The sequence below is a fragment of the Engystomops pustulosus genome, chromosome 1 (genome assembly GCF_040894005.1).
Source record: "Engystomops pustulosus chromosome 1, aEngPut4.maternal, whole genome shotgun sequence".
In the NCBI taxonomy this organism is placed as follows: domain Eukaryota; kingdom Metazoa; phylum Chordata; class Amphibia; order Anura; family Leptodactylidae; genus Engystomops; species Engystomops pustulosus.
Window position 1 is genome coordinate 119,324,471 of NC_092411.1, and position 21,103 is coordinate 119,345,573.

The 21,103-nt window shown below is 39.8% G+C and overlaps 1 protein-coding gene across 3 annotated transcripts in view; it reads left to right on the forward strand.

Moving 5' to 3' along the window:
• DMRT1 (doublesex and mab-3 related transcription factor 1) overlaps positions 1 to 21,103 on the forward strand; it is a 104,743-nt gene that overhangs the window by 64,234 nt on the left and 19,406 nt on the right. Inside the window, exon 5 of one of the 3 annotated variants that reach the window (XM_072151601.1) lies at positions 17,571 to 17,681. The exons of 1 other annotated variant lie outside the window; for it this stretch is intronic. In XM_072151601.1, coding sequence (XP_072007702.1) covers positions 17,571 to 17,665 — 95 coding nt within the window. In that variant the 3' untranslated portion in view covers positions 17,666 to 17,681. Of the gene's footprint in view, positions 1 to 17,570; positions 17,682 to 19,942; positions 19,998 to 21,103 lie in introns of those variants that run through there. One more of the 3 variants, XM_072151610.1, reaches the window with a different exon arrangement.

Genomic DNA, 21,103 nt, shown 5'->3' on the forward strand with positions numbered 1-21,103 from the left:
AATATCAATTATTTTCTGAAAGTGGACAACCCCTGTAAGCTACCAGAACAGTACCCCCTACAAATGTCCCAGTTTTGTAAATCACACCCCTCAAGAATCTATCATGGGGTACAATAAGCATTTAAACCCCACAGGTTTTACTTAGAATTTCTTTTGATCAGATGAAATTGAAATGAATACAACACCAGGGGGTGCACATTACACCCCTTAACCCGTTCCTGCCGCAGACCTTTTGCGTTTTCAATTTTCACTCACCGCCTTCAAAATTTCTATAACTTTTCCATGTTCAGAGCTATATGAGGGCTTGTTTTCTGCATAACAAATTGCACTTCAAAATTATGCTATTTAATATTCCATACCGTTTTCTTGTGGGCTTGGATTTTACGAATTTCACTGTGCTCCTCAACTGATATGTCTCCTTTATTCTTTGGGTCGGTATGATTATGGGGATACCAAATTTGTATAGGTTCTATAATGTTTTCATACATTTACAAAAATGAAAACTCCTGTACATTTTTTTTTTTTTTTAATTTTGCATCTTCTGGCGCTAATAACTTTTTTTTGTACTTCTGTGTACAGAGCTGTGGGTGGTGTAGTTTTTGCGACTTTTGATGACATTTTCAATGCGACCATTTTTAGGACTGTACGACCTTGTGATCACTTTTCATAGAATTTTTAAATATTTTTCAAAATGGCAAAAAACTTTTAGTGCTATTTTCTGTTACAGGGATAAACGCAGTTAAAAGCGTTATTATATTTTGATAGATCGGACATTTTCGGACGCGGCGATAGCTAATGTGTTTAAGATTATACTGTTTATTTATATTCTATACTTCTAGGTAAAGGGGCTGATTTGAATTTTTAGGCTTTTTTAATTATATATATATATATATATATATATATATATATATATATATTTTTTTTTTTTTTTTTCCTTTTTTTTTGGTTTGTACTATTTTTCAGACCCCCTAGGGTACTTTAACCCTAGATTGTCTGATCAATCCTACCATATAAAATAATATATTTATTGAACACCAAAATTTGCACCTTCACAATGGGTTAAAAAGGAAAATGCATTTTACAATGTTTAGTGCAATTTCTCCTGAGTATGCCAATACCCATTTTGTCACTTTACAGTCTACTGTTTCGTTTTTTTGAGGATAAATATGGCTGAAAAAGTTTTCATGTGTCAGGATGCATTTGGAGAGCCCTAGAGGTACCAAACAGCTGACACCCCTTGGAGAATTTAGCAACGTGTAACATGTTTATCTGCCCATAAAGGTGTTTGATGCAATTAGGCCCTAAAATGGAACATTTTTCATACTTTTCATATCTTCATACGGCTATAGAGCTTCAGCACCTGATCTGACAGATCAAACCCACCCATGTATTTATTGTAAGCCAGGATGCCGTGTGGCTTGGGGGCAGCGGTGGTACCTCAAACAGGGGTGAGGGTGCTGGAGTCCCCATAAATTGTGGTCAGGACAAGGACATTGCTTTTGTCTTTATATTTGACCAACACCATGTCCTGATTGTTGAGCGCACGCTACAGAACCTGTGGAACTAAGGGATTGGAATTGGGGAGAGCTGGTATAAAAGTTATCCACCTACAAGTGGTGACCCTTATCCAGTAGTAGGGCATAAATCACTCAATCAGAGAGATAGCATGATGCAACCAGACATGGCCCTAATTATCTTATTTCTATGGATCACTACGATTACGGTGATACCTCATTTATGAGTAAATCATTTTTTAGTGAAGATACTGTGCATTGACAGATTTCAGACTAAAACAATATTTCACAGGAAATAATGTATCACAAAAGCACAGATATAAGTGTATCTTGACATTTAGTAAGCTAATGCAAAAATAAAATGGTGGAAATATATAGTAAGAGATCGTCAGCATATAGTGATAGTTAACAATGCTAATGACCCACCTTAATACCTACTATGTCTGGATTCCTACGCAAAGCGACCGCAAGATGTTCCATTGTAAGAACGTATAATAAAGGTGAACCCCTGACGCGTTCCGCTAAATATATGGAACGAGTCAGACAAAGTACCATTTACCTTAACCTGGGCTGAAAGACGACTATAAAGGGCCATAATACGTCTAAGCATGATTTTGCCTATACCGATGCCTTCCAATGTATCCCTAAGGAAGTCCCAGCTGACCCTATCAAATGCTTTCTCAACATCGATAGATAAAAGGCACAGTGGGACTCCCCTAGATTAGGCAAATTTGGTCAGGGCGATGGTTTTTAGGGTATTGTCCCTAGCTTCCCTCCCAGCTACGAACCCGACCTGGTCAAGATGGATTATCTTGGGTAGTTAGAATTTCAGTCTAGTGGCTATTATTTTAGAATATAATTTCAGATCTATATTGATCAAGGAGATTGGCCTGAAGTCTCCACATATAACTTTTTATGATCATTATGACTTATTGTAAAGATTGTTATAGATGCGGAGATACCAAATATGTGAGGATTTTCTGTGGTTTAGTGGTTTTTGTACAGGGGTTTAGTTGTGTATAGGGAATTTCACTGTCTTTTATTATTCTGACATATTGGGGCATAGTTACTTACATTCTCCCTGTAGTTCACTGTAAGTGCATTGTCCAACGATACAGTGAAAGCATCCTATGCCAAAGATGCTTTTCCAAAAGTAATAAAAGAGGTGCAGTGCATTGAAAGATTAGGAAGAAACACACAGATTCAAGGTAAGGCTCATTTCAGTTGAGTACATTTATATCTCTTATAACTGTGATCCCTTATAACTGTGATTTGGGACTTGTGATATGGTGTTAATAATATTAATAATATATTTTGCTATTCACATGCCCTGTTGCATGTTCTGGTTTTGTCTGTTCTTCCAATAATATGCCTATTTTTGTCTACAGAAAAATAAATTCTGTATTATTTTACGGCTATATTATGTTAAAATGGGCTTGTCTGAATGGATTCCCTATTCAGATGGCAGAAGTAGTTTCACAGCTTATCTGTATCCGACAGAATTTTTGCACAAGTCCCCACATTTTTGCACAGTTAGAATGAAAAGGTGCAACGCCACACTTTACATATTTTGTTTGACTTCTTATCATTTCAACCTGTCTCTATCAGTCCTGATGTTTACAATTTTTGTGGCCCTCATGCATAGCTTCATCATAGCGTCTCGCACTGCAATGTGTTTCGGCTTCGGCCCCTCCAACCTTTATTCCAAGACAAGCTCAGACCCAGACCGGCAAACAGCAGCGTGAGGAGACTAATCTACAAGGTACAGGCAAGATAAGATCTTTATATCGGGGGAAGTAGGCACAGCAGGGCTGATTTTGTGTGAGTAAGCAGAGTGTCATTGTGTGTTGTACCCATCTCATTGATCTCATCATCTCTCATCTGTCTCCTCTCTCTGTTTCTATGTGTTAGATACTAGTAAAATGTTCAGAAGCTAAATTTGGGGCAAATAAACTTGAGATTATTTGCCCCAATCCGCCACCTTCACACCAGTGGGGCGAGAAGAGGGGTGTGCAGCCGGCCGGGAGTGGGCCGGCGCGGGTCGTTAGTGTCCCTGCACCAGCCCACTCACTGCCGCCAGCGACTTTTCAGATGTGCCAAAGCCTCTTGATGTATGTGTATAATAAATATGCCCTGAAATTTCAATCTGGAAGCCAGTGAAACTGCTGCCACAGAATGTTCAAATTGGGATTTCACCATAGAAACATGAGCAATTGACTTGATAATTCTACTCCTATAAGTAGAGCTGGAGGTCCATGTTCACAGTGAATTGGAATAACTTTGCAGGTCATCATTTAGTCAGATGCATAGCTTTTACGGCTTATGTGATTGTATATAAATCCATTTGCTTTAATAATTTTTTTTTATGCAGAGAAGAACTTGTCTTAGTGCTTTTTCCTTGTGAGAGCATAGTCTTTTGGGTCCAGTTTAAGTCATGGCGATTTGATTGTGACTTATGGTGGGTGATAATTTATCATTGATAAATGGTAGGGTAAGGGTTAATTTGGCTTTGAATTTTAGGACCCCTCCATGATTAGCTGTTGCACAATCGTCTTCTGGTCAGGAAAATAAAGCAGGCGCGAGGCGAATAACCTTCAGGGGAGCCATGCTGTCCTTCTGTCGGCCGCTGTCTTTGAAAATTGCCTGCGGAGTTAGTGAGCAGGAACAGTTAAGATTTACAAACAATGATGAAGCTTGTCACGCATCTTTCACCATTCATCATTGGGGCCGCCGGAGCCGGGCGGTGAAGTGTTCTTCATAAAAACCAGCTCAGTGTGAAATACACCTCGCTGCAATGTTTACTGCTCTGAAACTCGTCACAGCCCTTTATAGTAAATCCAGATTGCGATGTGACATTACAGTATATCATTGCAGAGCGCGGTGGGGTTTACACTAGGAATGAGTGCAGTTCACACCAGATGAGATGTCCAGATTGAGTTATGTAGGAATTTGGCTGTTAGATGGGGATAACTTATTTTTTTCCTCTCATGTTTTGTTTTGTGTTTTTTTTTTTTCAAGCTAGGAAAGTTAACTTCTTTTTCTACATTCTTCTTTTCCTTGTGATTTGTCTTGATCTGTTCATTAGATGCTTCCCTCTTTATTTTCCTAACCTTGGATTCGGAGATTGGAAATGTTATGATGATTCACATGCTCACATTGTGTAGGGCAATATACTTTATATACTGAGGCATATATCAGGTAAACACTTACCTTATGGAGGATAACGGATTACAAATCCTGCTTCTGTTATGTCTCTGTCCAGTGCAGCATGTAATGAAATTGCCATGTCTGAACATTAAAATCCAGTGTTTCCAGTGTTGTAAATTTGGAATCTACAGGAACTTTTCTTTTCACTACCTAACCCTAGAGCACACTTTATATACCTAGCAAGAAATGCCACAATAATAAACGAATACTTCACTTAAAAGATTTGCGCAGTATTAGGCAATTTTTGTTGGGAAGCAGGTGCTGATATAAAACTAAAAACAAGCCTATTATTCTCTACTCAACTTTGGTATAGCTAAGCAGGTCAATCACCACCAGTCTCTGTACACAAAAGCTGACATCCCATTGCAGACTAATGCTGGTCACTGCGAAACATCACTTACTACGGTGCATTGCAGCCTCTTATTGCAGATAGAGACAGACGGTCCTCACTGTCCCTTGAAGTGGATGGTCACTTTACATCATTTTTTTGTAATATGTGTTTTTGTCCGTTTCACACAGCAGATCGCAGTTCCAGCAGAAGAGGCAGCCACACCATCTTGGAAGGTTACAAAAGTCTTATACCCACAATTAAGGAGGTGGACACTAGCGCTACAGTCACAGCTTTTGAACTTTATGGACTGCAATGGGGTTGGCCGCTTTTCCTCATGTTTTTTGTAATTTGTGTACAAGTGTGGGGTCAGAATATTATGTAATTTACTGATATACATTGGTTAAACGGTCAGCACCGTTTTCTTGATATGTAAAGTAAAGCCTCCTGTCCATTACCTCATTAGCCAGACATTCCTGTCCATAAAAGGCCAGAAATGGAGGTTTGTGTGATCTCTAACGGTCCATAAAAATTGCCCTGCCAAGACCTTATGACAGTATTAATGATAGTAATATCTTGGCAGGGTGATTGCTCATGGACAGAAGCCTATGCCTATAAAGCCTATGGCTACAAAAGCAATTTCTGTAGCACCAGTGGCCACCTCCTCAATTGTGGAGATAAGACTTTCATAAATTTCCCAGATGATGTGGCTGCCTCTTCTGATGTAAGTGTAGTAAAGCTTTCCCAAAAAATTTGAAAGACACAAAATAATACTATATACGAGATAATATAGTCTAAAATAGACACAAATTTACCATTACAGCCTGTGATTTTATGCCTTAGGATTAATTTATAGAGCTTCATCTCTACATGGTACATTTGTGTCTATTTTAGACAGGACCGGTTCTAGACAAAGTGGGGCCCTGGGCAAAACTAAAAGTGGGGCCCCAAAATAAAACTATTTTATGACCAGTCACAGTCAGCAAGAGGTATGGTAAAACAAACTGTAATATGGGAGAATTTTATAGGAGATAGATAGGGAGATTGATGGGCAGCATGGTGGCTCAGTGGTTAGCACTACAGCCTTGCAGCACTGGTCAACATCTGCAAAGAGTTTGCATGTTCTCTCGGTGGGACAGGGACTGATTTGGCAAGCTCTGTGCAGTGCTGCATAATCTGTGTGTGCTATATAAATAAAGAATTATTAATTATAATTATTATGATAGAAGATAAATATGAAAGATGAAGAGAAATAGAAGATTGATTGATAAATATAGAAACAAGTGAGATATATAAATGGTCAGATTATAGGAGATGATAACTAGACAGATAGATGATAGATATATGGACAGGAGATAGATGATAAGCATCTTCACCCCGGGAATTCAACCAAGGGGTATTAACTCTTTCACCACCCAGCATTTCTGGATATTTTGTTGCGTTATTGACCAGAGCAATTTTTATAATTTTGACGTTTAAAAATAAAATTGAAATTACAGCAAAAAGAATTAAAAGAAAAACCCAACAAACCACTTAATTTCTGAAAGCAGAAACTTGCCCCATTTTCAAAATTGCATTAAAGAGTTTATAGACAGAGGCGCCTTCATGCAATTTTGATTCAAACTGAAACATTTTATTAAAAATACCAAAAATTTTACTTTGATGGCAAAAAAATGTGCTCCAAACAGAAAATATTTACCTTCACATGTCCTAAATGTAGTAGATGGACATGTGTAGAGTTCCCAAATGTCCCATATTTATATGTTCACATAAATAAATAAATGATTTGTTCAGCTAGAAATTTTAAGACAATCACAACCTGCAAAATATATCAATAAAACAGAATAAAAAGTAAAGGCGCCATAAAACCTATATAATTTTGAAAGCAGACAACCAGGCGATGCATTTGGCAATTAACATTTAAAATTTCCTTTAAAATATATACAAATCCAGAATATTTATATAACGAAAATATATTTTCCTAAAACAGTAAGATGTGAGGAGATCATACATACCCCACATGTATACTCACCAAAATATGCAGCAAAGGGAACGTTAAATCCACAGGGGCACCAGACAAATTTTGCTGAAAATTGCGCTGAGCTTCACACAGATCTATCATTGTGCGTTCCCTTACACAATGGTAACACAAATAAATAACTAAATATATATAAACCAAGCTAATGAGATAGCAAAAGTCACTTTTAGATGTGCGCCATTTTATTAGCCGCACCATAACATAAGAATTTGAGTGAGAACATCATAACACAGGTGTAAATAATGGAGGATGATGTGAAATAAAAACTTAATTCTGGAACATGTGTGTTTTTGGTGTTACATATAACTTTATGGACATGTTCTAGGTCGCGGCGTTAATATGTAGCGACATTAGGCGAAGAGGATCAAATGTTCATCGTATCAGTCAATTTTCGCAAAATAAAAAACTATCACAAAATAAAAGGCAATAAGAGAAAGTGTGTGCTTAGATAGTTCTGCATAGAGAAGGGTTAAAAAACATGAATATTAGTTGATATTACCGTATATACTCGAGTATAAGCCAACCCGAGTAAAAGCCGAGACCCCTAATTTTACCACCAAAAACTGGGAAATTGACTCGAGTATAAGCCAAGGGTGGGAAATGCATTGGTCACAGACCCCCTCCAGTATATAGCCAACCAGCCCCCTATAATATACAGCCAGCCCAGCCTGCCCCCAGTAGTATACAGCTTGCCCCCAGTAGTATACAGCCTACCCTTAGTAGTATACAGCCTGCCCCCCAGTAGTATACAGCTTGCCCCCAGTAGTATACAGCCTGCCCCCAGTAGTATACAGCTTGCCCCCAGTAGTATACAGCTTGCCCCCAGTAGTATACAGTTTGCCCCCAGTAGTATACAGTATGCCCCCAGTAGTATACAGCTTGCCCCCAGTAGTATACAGCTAGCCCCCAGCATTAAAAAAAAAATAAACTTATATACTCACCCTCCGGTGGCGCCGATGTGCAGCGCTGCTCCCCCGATGTCCGCGCCGCTTGTCTTCAGGCTTCCACGCCCGTCTTCTTTCTTCTGCTGGGCGCCGCCATTGCTCTCTCCCGGCCGGCGCCTAGTATGACGCGCCCTTGCTGACGTCATACTAGGTGCCGCCCGGGGGAAAGACATGGCGGCGCCCAGCAGAAGAAAGAAGACGGGCGCGGAAGCCTGAAGACAAGCGGCGCGGACATCGGGGGAGCAGCGCTGCACATCGGGGCCACCGGAGGGTGAGTATATAAGTTTATTATTTTTAAAGTATTTACTCCTTAGTGACTCGTGTATAAGCCGAGGGGACATTTTTCAGCACATTTTTGCTGCTGAAAAACTCGGCTTATACACGAGTATATACGGTATTCCTTCTCAAAATGTAGTAACATATAAAGTGAATATTTCCTATTATCTGTGAGGTGCAGCAGCTCCTGTGTGCAGCAAATTCTCTTTTTACATATGAAAGAAGAGAGTCTCCTCTTTTATATGAATCTAAAATTGTTTTTCTAAGTGTCAGGACCGTCTAACTGTTAAACTGCCATCAGGAGTGATTTTTATATATAAAAATAGCACCTGATATTCTCACTTTAAACCTGAATATCTCTGGATCCATAGCACCTAGAAACAAAATTCAAGTTTCATTGGAAAGAAGAGATTCTCCCCTGGGCAATTGCCCACTTTGCCTAACCATAGCGCCGGCCCTGATTTTAGACTATATTATCCCACTTTGTATACAGTGTACTGCTGTGCCATAGGCTGATTACTACCTTTACTTGCCATTCACACAGTTTTAATCTGTTGTAGTCTGTCCTAGCTTGCTTTATAATTATGTGTTATTTTAATATATGTATTTTGAAATAAAGTGCAATTTGTATATAGTATTATTTTGTGTCTTTCAAATTTTTTGGTATTGCATTACGTACCGACTGGTAATTTGTTTATTTGCCCATACCAATTGGGTTGTTCGTTTTGTGTGTAGTAAAGCTTTGTGAAAAGCATGTCCTCATTTATTTTTGCAACCCTACCACTGTAGTGACTTTAAAGGGCATTTGATGACAGATGACTATTACGCACCTCCCTGTCCTGTCCCTGTGTGTCCCAAGCTTCATTTCCTATATTTTTGTGTGGCCGCATTTCTGTAAAAAATAAGTTTATAATCTGATGGTAGATGTCCTTTAAGTTATGCTTTACATTGTGTTATATAATTTATATAACTCCCATTTCTTCAGTCGGGGGAGGGGGAGTGTGGAATACCTTGTCACACCCATTTGTCCAGAGACATGGGAGTGGAGTACACACAGGGCCCACTGATGTCAGATGCAGCTCTTAAAATTCTGCTGCGTCTCTTGTAATAGAATTGAACACTATGCCAGAAAGCAATTGGTCCCGACCATCGCGTCCACTCATCTCTAGTCCCTCATCTCTGTCTGGACATAAAAGTGTCTGAAATAGAAATGAGGCAATTTGGGGAATTCTATAGAAATGTTTTAAAGTTGGGATTGTGGTATACTATCGCAAGTGCAGGTGTTAAGCTTTCTAAGTTCTGCAGGTGAACCGATACAGGTAATCCTTTTTACATCTCAGCAGCTAAAATGAGTTTCCTTTCCTTTGCTCTTAAACGTAGAAGTACAGCTTCTCATTGTATTTTATCTGGCACTAATGTTGCGGTTTAATTTTAGTAGATTCTCATTTCAGCTATAACTGAGCTTACGGCCAACACTTAAGGAATGCATTAACCCTTTAATCACTGTATACCACAACAGTTTAACCCCTTTATGACTGCTATACAGCTATATACAGGCAGTCCCCGGGTTACATACAAGATAGGGTCTGTAGGTTTGTTCTTAAGTTGAATTTGTATGTAAGTCGGAACTGTATATATTATCATTGTAATCCTAGACAGAACTTTTTTGGTCTCTGTGACAATTGGATTTTAGAAATCTTGGGTTGTCGTAAGAATCAATATGAACACTAAAGCTTCATTACAGACACATGTGATAACTGTTATAGCTGATCATTGTAGCTTAGGGCTAAAGTACAATAAATTATCAATATCCAGAGGTCCGTTTGTAACTAGGGGTCGTATGTAAGTCGAGTGTTCTTAAGTAGGGGACCGCCTGTATGTCCTATTTGCCAATACCCCTTGCAGGTAGCATGTTTATTGATGTCAAGACAGCGGGCAACTTCAATTGTTTTTATCTCTTGAACCGTTGTGTTTCTAGGTGCCACAGAACCGGAGATAAATTTGCCTTAAAAAATGTACTTTTATATGCAACTTTCAACCTCCAACTATAACTTTAACAGTGCATATCTACAGTTCTTTGACACATCAAACACATTCCTGATATGATCTTAAAGGGGAGATTTTCCTTTTTAATAGGACACCAGTTTGTTTTTCAATGCCACGTTTCCGGCGATATGACTGTTTGAAGTGAGCCACCCTCTAGGAGGGCCCCCACCGGTGTCCATTCCCACATTGATACATAACATTATATGCAAATTTCATTTTAATTTTTTGAGCCATGACAAACTAGACTGCACGTGCCCACTCAGTATATAGATAATGAAATGTCCACCCCAGATGTCCCCCTTTAATGAAATGTCCTACCAGACACCCCCCTTTAATGAAATGTGCTGCCAGACGCCCCTTTAATGAAAAGGCCTGCCAGATGTCCCCTTTAATGAAATGTCCTGCCAGACACTCCTGTAATGAAATGTCCTGCTAGAAGCCCCCTTTAATGAAATGTCTTGCCAGACGCCCCTTTTGATGAAATGTCCACCCCAGATGCCTCCTTTTAACGAAATGTCCTGCCAGAAGCCCCCTTTAATGAAATGTCCTACCGGACGCCTCTTTAATGAAATGACCTGCCAGACACCCCCTTAATGAAATGTCCTGCCAGATGCCCCCTTTAATGAAATGTCCTGCTAGAAGCCCCCTTTAATGAAATGTCCTGCCAGATGCCCCTTAATGAAATATCCTGCCAGACGCCCCCTTAATGAAATGTCCTGCCAGATGCCGCCCTCCTCTGTCATAGTGTAAGGGCCCGCGCGGAGCATACAATATGACGTCACGCGGCCGCAACACCGCCGCATCATTGTGATGCACCTGGGCCGGAGCAGCAGAAGACAGAGTGGCAGGGCGGGGAGAAGAAGCCGAAAGGAGAGTTTAGAGTTTATTCCTTTTTTTTCATATAGCGTGTTGGCAGAAGGCACTTTGCAAAAGTACATGCATTCTCTGCATCTGTCTCTGAACCTGGGAAAGGCTGATGTATGGACACTCTACATATTTATAACATATTTTGGTAAAAGTTTATACAGCTTATATACAGGTTGTAAACCCCTTCCAGCCAATGCCCTTTTTCGATTTTGCACTTTTCGACCTTTCCTTTGCACTTAATATTCAATGTGTTGCCTGCTCTTGCAGTATGCACCTTAAAAACAATTGTAGTATCCAACCTTTTCTTGCACCGGAAACCTTTAAAACGCTAGTTGTTGCTCTGATTCACTCTTGACTAGACTACTGTAACTCCCTACTAATGGGTCTTCCACTCACTAAACTCTTTCCTCTACAATCTATTCTTAACGCAGCAGCCAGGCTTGTCTTTCCTACCAAACACTACATGGATTCCTCCAATTTGTGGCAGTGACTGTACTGGTTGCCCTTCTCCTTCCAAATACAGTTTAATTTAATCACCCTTATCAACAAAGCTCTGCACAATGCTGCACCTCCCTACCTCTCCTCTCACATCTCAGTCTATCTCCCAACCCGTTCTCTTCGATCTGCCAGTGAGCTCAGATTATTCTCTTCCTTAATTCGAACCTCCCACTTATGTCTCCAGAACTTCTCCCGAGGTGCACCAATTCTCTGGAATGCCCAGCCTGGTCTGTCAAACTAATACCCAACCTCCAAAGCTTTAAATGGGCTCTTAAAACCCATCTCTTTAGGCAAGTCTATAACACTCGCTAACTGTATGCAACTGTAACTCTCAATTTACCATCCCATCTTGTGTCTTCCACTCATCAGTTATGGGCAAACACAAGAAACCAAGCAACAGGCTTCTCTGCAATCCCAATGACTTTGAACTTTGTATATAAGATGGCGGCTGGTGTCTGGTACAAGCAGCGGTATCTTTATCTATTAAATAATTTTATTCTGTTTCTTTATAATCAATGGCTGCCCTGTTATAGAAGCTCTTATACCTCTTGTGTCACCCCCTTATCCTTGTATAATGTAAGCTCTTGCGAGCAGGGCCCTCACTCCTATTGTTTCATATGACAATGTTATTACTCTGTAAAGTCTTATTCAATTTCTATATGCTCCCCATAATATGTAAGGGTCTATGGAATTTGATGGCACTATATAAATATAGATGATTATTATTATGATCACACTACAGTATTGCAGTACATTGTAAATTCACTGGATCTGTAAAAGAGCTATGGCAGTCGTGGAACCGTGTGTGAAGATAGTGGCTGTGATATAGCAACTGGCCGACATTCACCGATGACATCAGTGGAGCTGTCGGCCAGATCCAAGATTCGCACCAATGCGTGCATGTGTCAGCTGTGGGTGTTATCGTCATAATGCTGTTAACATCCACTGTATGTGGAGCAGGCTCAGCCCGTGAGCTCTCTGTATGCATCCTTAACCTACATGTGACAACCCCTCACCAATCAGGAAGTTACCACCTATCCTGCGGGGAGCGGAATAATACATTTTTTTTGTGGGAAGTGGCACAATAAAAGTATCAGTTTACATGTATATTATTCCACATTTTGCATAATTTTTGCCATCAGTTATTGTGTTCACAGCTAATAAACATCATGAACATACATTTGTTTCTATTTTGTGCTGCTGTTCCTCTCCTTCCTCTCACTCCCTCTCTTCCACCTAAAGCATTGACAATACAGAATGACAGAAGCTGCTGATTTATCTCCCTTTGCACCCCTTTCTCTGTGTAGCTGTGCTAATATAATGACAGTAGCTATCCCGCCCTGTCCTTATGCTCCTTTTTTCACTGTACCATGCCTAATCAGGTTTTTTCTCAGCTGATAGCACAGCATTAGTTAAAGGTCCTTACAGTTCAAAGGGGAAGTGTGAAAGGTGGAAGGCTAAGATACTAGCATAGCTATGAAGTGTACACACATGGCAATGCAAACAAAACAGAGCACAAGGGAAGGGGAGAGCAGAGCTGCAAGAGTATCTATTGTATAAGAATTTTTTGTAAATTAGTTATTCACACTCCAAAACATACTGGTAAGTTGATTAGATTGTGAGCCACATTGGGGACAGGGACTGATTTGGCAAGCTCTGTGTAGCGCTGTGTGTGTGTGCTATATAAATTATAATTTGTATTATTCACGAATATAAGAAAGTCGGCGCTCCTAATTTTTCAACAATTAACTGGGAAAACTTATTGAGCATAAGCCAGCTAGCCCCACCAGACACCCCCCCCCCCTCCGCTTTCCCCCAGTATGAAATGTCCTATGCAGCCAGCCCCCCTCCCAGTTATGAAATGCCCTATGCAGCCAGCCCCACCACAACCTCCCCCCCCCCCTCGCTCCCCTTATAACTAAATTCCCCATGCAGCCAGGCCCCTCCCCTCTTCTGATGAAATGCCCCCTGCAGCCCTTTGTCCGGTGGGCAGAGTTCATGGACGCGCCTCTGTCAGCTATTAATGAAGAAAGAAGAGGAGCTGCGGGGACAGGAGCACTGGGTAGCCGCGGAAGCAACGGGATCTGCCGGAAGGTGAGTATATAAGTTTCTATTTTTTTATATAGACTCGTGTATAAGCCAAGGGTATGTTTTGAGCATATTTTATTGGCTGAAAAACTTGGCTTACACACATGTATATACAGTATATATCAGTGGTGGTCGAACCTATGGCACGGGTGCCAGAAGTGGCACTCAGAGCCCTCTCTTTTGGCACCCACACCTTCACCCCAGCGGACAGTTTGCCAGACAGGACTCAAGGCCTCATGTACGCCCAGGACCCTATTAAGAAGCTACAATGATAATCCAAACTTCTTCTTTCCACTTTATTGGTGTCCTCAGGTGCCTATATGATTTAAACCTGTAACAAGTAACTGCCTAAATTGTTACATTGGCGCTTTGCAAAATATGTGGGTTTTGGTTGTAGTTTGGGCACTCTGTGTCTAAAAGGTTTGCCATCACTGGTATATATCTTATAAATGGGAGGTGCCTCTGTTCCCTCATATAAGCCCTATTGTGCCTGTTAAACTGTTGAGTATGCTGTTCAGATCTATCTTTAGTAAAGATTAACTTTAATTTATAGAAAATTAGGGAGAGGGAAGAGGGAGAAGTAGGAAAAACAGACATAGGCACCTGCTTCATCAGAGAACAACAAGTGTCAAGCAGATTTCTAGTAGTTGAAATGTAATATTTCAGAATGTTTAAGGAGTAGCCTTGATTGGAAACTTTTAGTAAAAATATATGGTTTATTTTTATTGTATGCATGTATGACAGTTTTACTGCAAAATTGTGACTGAAAATAGTTTTCATGGATAGGGTTGTATTACACACAAGTCCAGCCCATAGACACTTGGGTACGGTGACAGAGTCATCCTTTATTCATTTAAAAGTTGCATAGGATTATAATACAGCAGTTTCCAAATGATAAACGCGTTTCGATGCGTAGCGTCTTATTCATGTTCATGTATAAATCTGTGTCACCTCTTCAATCTTATAGGTTGTAAGCTCTTGTTAGCATGACACTCATTTCTATAGTTTCATCTGCCCATGGTATTATTGTGTGTACAGGCATTCCCCAGGTTACCTAAAGATCAGTTCCTTGGATGTGTACTTCAAGGGAACCTACAACCATGGATCTACCTATAAAGGTAGATAGGGTGGTAGGTGGATCTATAGGACGTGAGGATAGCCCTTTTAAGGGCTAATCCTCACGTCCCAGCAATTTTTAAATAACTTTTATTCCCCTAATATGTAAATTTTGTAAAGAGGCTACTTGGGTGTGCAGTAGCTGGAGCTGATCCTCCTATCCAAAATCTTCGGTGCTCAGATACTCGTAGCTGCGCGCCCTCGACCAAGCAACCTGCCGTCTGCGCTTGCACAGAACAGAAGGCCCGAGCAGTAAAGCTACTGGGGCGTGAAGTAGCCGTGCCGTGTAGCCTCAGCTCCGGCTACTCCACGCCCCAGTAGCCGCTTTAAAAAAATTTACATATTAGGGGGAAAAAAGGATTAGGCCCTTAAAAAGGCTATTCTCATGTCCTGTATATTCACCTACCACCCGATCTTCCTTTATAGGTAGATCCGTGGTGGTAGGTTCCCTTTTTTTTTTTTAAATCAGGTAACTTTTATTAAAGTGTATATATATTACAGCATACATATACAGATATGACAAGTTCAACTGTAAAGATGAAGCATTAATTCTGAACATATAATCATCCCCCCCCCCAACTCCCCCCTCCCAGGTCTGGCTGTATCATGCTCCTCAAGAAGTATCCCATAACCCATCTCCCAAAGAGCTACCTCCTTCAACCTCAGTTTACCTTTTCCCTCCCAATTCCAACTATCCTTCAGGGCAAGCCCTTTGCCATCTCCGAATCCGATCCTCTGTTCCCATTCCTGGACACTCCAGCCACTTTTTCCATTGTTTCCCACATTTCTTTACTGCATCTCTCTTCAGGTATACTCCCAATTCCATCTTAATTGTGTTATTCGGTGAGCTTTTGATTTCTGACATCCTCGGCGGGTCAGCATCCAACCAGTGCCTTGTAATGGTCTTACGTACTTGATACAACACCTTAGCCACTGCCATCTGTTCTGCCCTAGTGACATCTACCCCGCTCACAAATCCCAATACACACACTTTAGGATCTTGCTGGATCTGAACCCCATACACCTTTTGTATCAAAGGCTGGGTTTTATTCCACAACCCCCTTAGCTCCGGGCATGTCCAGAACATATGTAGTATGTCGGCCCCCTCAGCTAGGCATCGCGGGCAGTTTGTATCCGCCCTTAACCCCATTTTATACAACACTACCGGGGTTCTATATGCCCTGTGCAAAAGAAATAGTTGGGACCACCTCTGTGCTACATTCAAGGATAATTTATGCAGAGACTCTAAAATCTCCTCCCATTCATCATCCGGCAATTCCCCGACCTCAAGGTCCCATTTCCTCTTTGTTATGTCCATTAGATCACCTAGCCGTTTATCCATTATCGCACCATATAGTATTGAGATAAGACTCCTCATATTCTGGGCTTGTACTACCCCTGTCATGACTCCCAATGGTGAAAGCTCAACCTCCTCAGATCCAGCTCCTGCTCCACATGTCCAGCCAGCCTAAACTCAACCCCTCCCCCCTCATCCCTACCCTCCAACTCCCCCAACATAAACAGTTCTTCCCTCCAAAGAAGAACAGGGCAAACATTTAGCATCCTAGCATATATGCGTGGTACATTGAACTCCCAATCCACTTTTCCTCCACATTCTCCCGGAGAATGTCTATTCCTTCCCAAACACTCCACCGCCTCTGCTGTTATATATTGTAGCTCCTCCACCTAGCCACATTCTATGTAGCTCCCACCTGCGCTACTACTAAGGCAGCAGCATTACTTAAGTTGAATTTGTATGTGTATATGTACCCCATTATCTGTATAATGTTGTTGAATATAATGGCCCTATATAAATAAAGGTTTATTTTTATTTTTATTATTTTTAATTACATTTTTCAGAGATGTTACAAAATGTAATTTTTCCATTTCCTTATCTCCATTCCCCTAACTCAGTTAGAAAAGTAAAGGATGAAGGTTTAACAGAGCTTTAACATATTAATTAAAAATTAGGTATCCGTTATCCATGCATTTTTTGGACGGAAAAAAACTGCATTCGAAAAATAAACTGCATGGATAATGGATACATGCCAAACTGACCATAAAGGATGACACAGCATTTACATTGTTGCCAATGGGATTTTTTAATTGATATGTTAAACCTCTGTTCTTTACTTTTTTTTAACAGCAATAAGGAAATTATACTTAGGTTGCTAATGAGTCTTTTAAACCTGATATAGCACAAATCTTTTATTTTATAAGTTTGTCTTTTTGGAATATTATATATATACATTAGGTTTGATTGTGGTGACATCCTCTTTTCAGAAGGTAGTTGTGCAGCCTGACAAGGTTGCTGTTTAAGGGCAAAGGTTAGGAAATGCCTCCATGAACGAGTGAGCTGGCTCTAATGACCTCCTCGCGGCATCCCAGAGTTGTCAATCTTTCTATTAATGTTAGCACAAGTGAGAAGTCAATGCACAGTTGTTTTATTTGACACGACTAGCGGGTTAAGAGTGTGTAATGGCTAGAGGGGACAGATAAGCAGAATGTATTGTGTAAGCCTGTCTCACTTCAAATACTCCACTAAACGTTTACTGATGAGCCATAGATTGGGTTAAACAGCGGGATAATTGCAGCAACCATCTTCCTTGTTATTGCTTGTATTACATCTGTATCTGCTCTTGCCTCAGGCACGGGAAGAGGCTTATTTTTCCTGCACATCTACTGTATACACAGTCTCCAGTATTGTCAAGCAACTGTTACAGAGCCAAGCGGGTTATTATGAATGACTTACTTCTCTGGAGAAAAGGAAAAAAAGGAAAACGTCAAAGCTTCCTGAAAATAACTTGATGCCAAATGTACCCGCAGCATATTTCTCTGACAGAAGCAGTTTTGCATTGCGTTCTTGTATAAACCATGAAAACTAACAAGGCGTTCTCTATTGAAAGGGCTTTATAGTTATTCTTGTGTTCATAATCACCTATAGAACAATGATGCTTTATCACACTTTACAATGCACCCTTGACCTTTTATATTTCACTTCCCAGTATGTGTGTAAAAACTGGGATCTATAACTTTTTAATTTTTCTGTGTACAGAGCTGTGTGAGGGCTTACTTTCCAAGTAACAAATTGTACTTCTCAGTGATATTATTTATTATTCCATTCCATGTACTGGGAAGCTGAAAAAAAATCCAAATGTGGTGAAATTGGCGAAAAAACGCATTTGCGTAACTTTCTTGTTCCCTCAGTTTTTACGACTTTCACTATGTGCCCCAAATAATACGCTTGAAACGCCCTTCTGAGTGGAAACTTTTAATGCTACTTCTGCATTGAATAAAGAAGTTATTGGAGTTTTGGAACCAGGCTGGACCGTGCTTTTTTTCTTGATTGCCCCAAATAATATGTCTGCTTTATTTGGTTCAGAACGATCACTGTGATGGCAATTTTATAAAGGCAATTTTTATTGTGTTTCAGTACATTTTAAAAAACTAAGACAATAAAATAAAATTTAGTTTTGACATTTTCTGACACTAATAACTTTTTCATCCAATATGCTGTGTAACATGTAATTTTTATTTGCGAGATATGCTGAAGTTTTAAAACCGTCCCACCAAGGCCCTTTATCGTTGCCATAATAGTACGGCACGGAGCGTGACGAGTTTAAAGATGTATTTCAAATACAGAGAATTTATATTTTTTATGGACCAGGCAGGTTTAGTTTTTTTTTATTGTTCTGTGTACAAAGCTGTATTGTTCTGTGTACAGAGGGCTTGTTTTCTGACTAACAAATTGTAAAAAAAAAAAACAAAAACGCATTTGTGACATTTTATTGTGGACACTGTTTTTATGGCTTTTACTGCACACTCCAAATGACTTCTCTTATGTATTCTTTGGGTCAGTTTGATCACAGGGATACCAAATTTATATAGCTTTTATTATGTGTAAAATGATTTTTTTAAAATTCAAACCTTTTGTACAAAAAAATGGTTCTTCATTTTGGCCTACTCTCACACCAATAAGCTTTCATACTTCCAAGCATGGAGCTGTAAAGTATCATTTTTTGCAGGATGAACTTACATTTTCATTGCTACCGTTTTTTGGAATTTACAAACTTTTGATCACTTTTTATAAAAAATGTTATGTGTTGCAAAATGTGGAAACAACTGGCACTTTGGGACATTTTGGGAGCTATTTTCCATTACAGGCAGTCCCCGGGTTACATACAAGATAGGGTCTGTAGGTTTGTTCTTAAGTTGAATTTGTATGTAAGTCGGAACTGTATACTTTATCATTGTAACCCCAGCCAAATTTTTTTTTGGTTTCTGTGACAATTGGATTTTAAAAATGTTGGATTGTCATTAGAACCAGGATTAACAATAAAGCTTCATTGTAGACACCAGTGATAACTGGCAAAGCTGTTTAATGTAGCCTAAGACTAAAGTACAGTAAATTGCCAACATCCAGAGGTCCGTTTGTAACTAGGGGTCGTGTGTAAGTCAGGTGTTCTTAAGTAGGGGACCGCCTGTACAGGGTTCACTGCCGGGAAAGATTTTTATATTATGATAGGTACATATTTATGATTTCATTGATTTATTTTTGCATCAATTCTAGGGAGAGGGGGGTGATTTTTCGGTTCTTACATTTTTTTTATTATTTTTTTTTTACTATTTTTCAGCCCCCTTAGGGTACTAGATTTCTCCTACCATAAACTGCAATACTACTGTATTACATTATATGGAGAATATGTTAAGGATCTATAACAGTGTTCCCTTTGGCATATTGTTATATTCCTACAGTATGACAGGTTCCTGAGTATAAAGACTCCATGCAGTCATGGAAGGGAATCATCGCTCCCTGGTGATGTCACAGGCAGAGACAATCCCATCCAAGATGGCAAAACTGTCAGTCGTGGGTGTTTGCTGCATGATACCGCAAACACCCACCATTTATGAGGAGCCCTCTTCATACATGACGTGCATATGTGTCATACTTCATTAAGGGGGCAATTTATGAGACTCTACACAACTCCCTAATGAAGACATTTGGTTTTTTCTTTTTAAGTACCCTCTACTACTTCCAGAAGCCATTTCTGAAGGAATATTTGTGTGGAACTACTTTTTCTGTGCCAGGTCTGTTTGTATTATTCAGAAATTTCTAATAGTACCCATACTTTCCCATTAAAAAGTAATGTATATAATAATAAATGATGAATGTGAATATATAACAGTGTACCGTATTTAAAAGCACACACAGGCAGTGTAGGTTTGTATATAAATAGAGGAAGTTCTCTATCTTCCTTTTGCAACTAAGTTTTGTTGTTGTTGTGTATATGATGTAATACCCCCACAGCCCTTTAGGTCAAGTAAATATCCCTTAGAAATACTATTATGCTGTCATTAAAGACCTTTAACCACTTTTTATTGCTTCAGTAAATAGTAAATTAAAATGGCTTTCTGGACTGGAGTGACAGAAAAATGCAAATGGAAGACCCTTTGTATGGTACCATTTACTTCTATATACAAAAAGCTACATTTCAACTTGTTCCAGTTCATTATTATAAAAAAAAGAATATAAATAGGTAAGTGTGAAGTGACCTTGCCCTTACTTATGCTCCACTATGGTAGGTGCAATTACCTGCCCTCAGAGCACGGTTTACATGCTGTGTTCTCGCCAACACCTTAAATCCCATGTCACAGACTGGCTGCTTTCATTTCCCGCACCTGCGCTGTATCTATTGCAAGATGCTATGGAGGGGCTCTTGTGACGTCCACCCAACAGGCCCAAGAAGTTATGTTCAAATTGGCTTTTTGCAGTTCAGCCCCTTACAAGCGAAAGAGTCTGACCTGAAAAATAAAGCACAGCTGCTATACTTATACAATACCATGCTTGCAAGCAATGAAGAGGCCACGGCACTCAGGTCTTCGCCAAATATGTTCTTTTAGCTGAACAAAAGTCTTTAAACATTCTTTGCTATAAAAAGTTTTTTCTTCATAAAGTTTGCAGCTTCCCCCAATCCTTCTCATCAGATAGTATACAGGCATGCTCTGCAAACCAAATCATTAATCCATCCGATCAGGTGGAATAAAGATCTCTATTCATAGATTTACCTTTCACACCTCCTTCTAAGTGCCAGGAATGAGCACTCTAAAAAGTACACAATGAACTTGTCAAAGCTTGGGTGTCTGAGATAATCCTAATGACTTCAAATGTTGGTGACAGGGT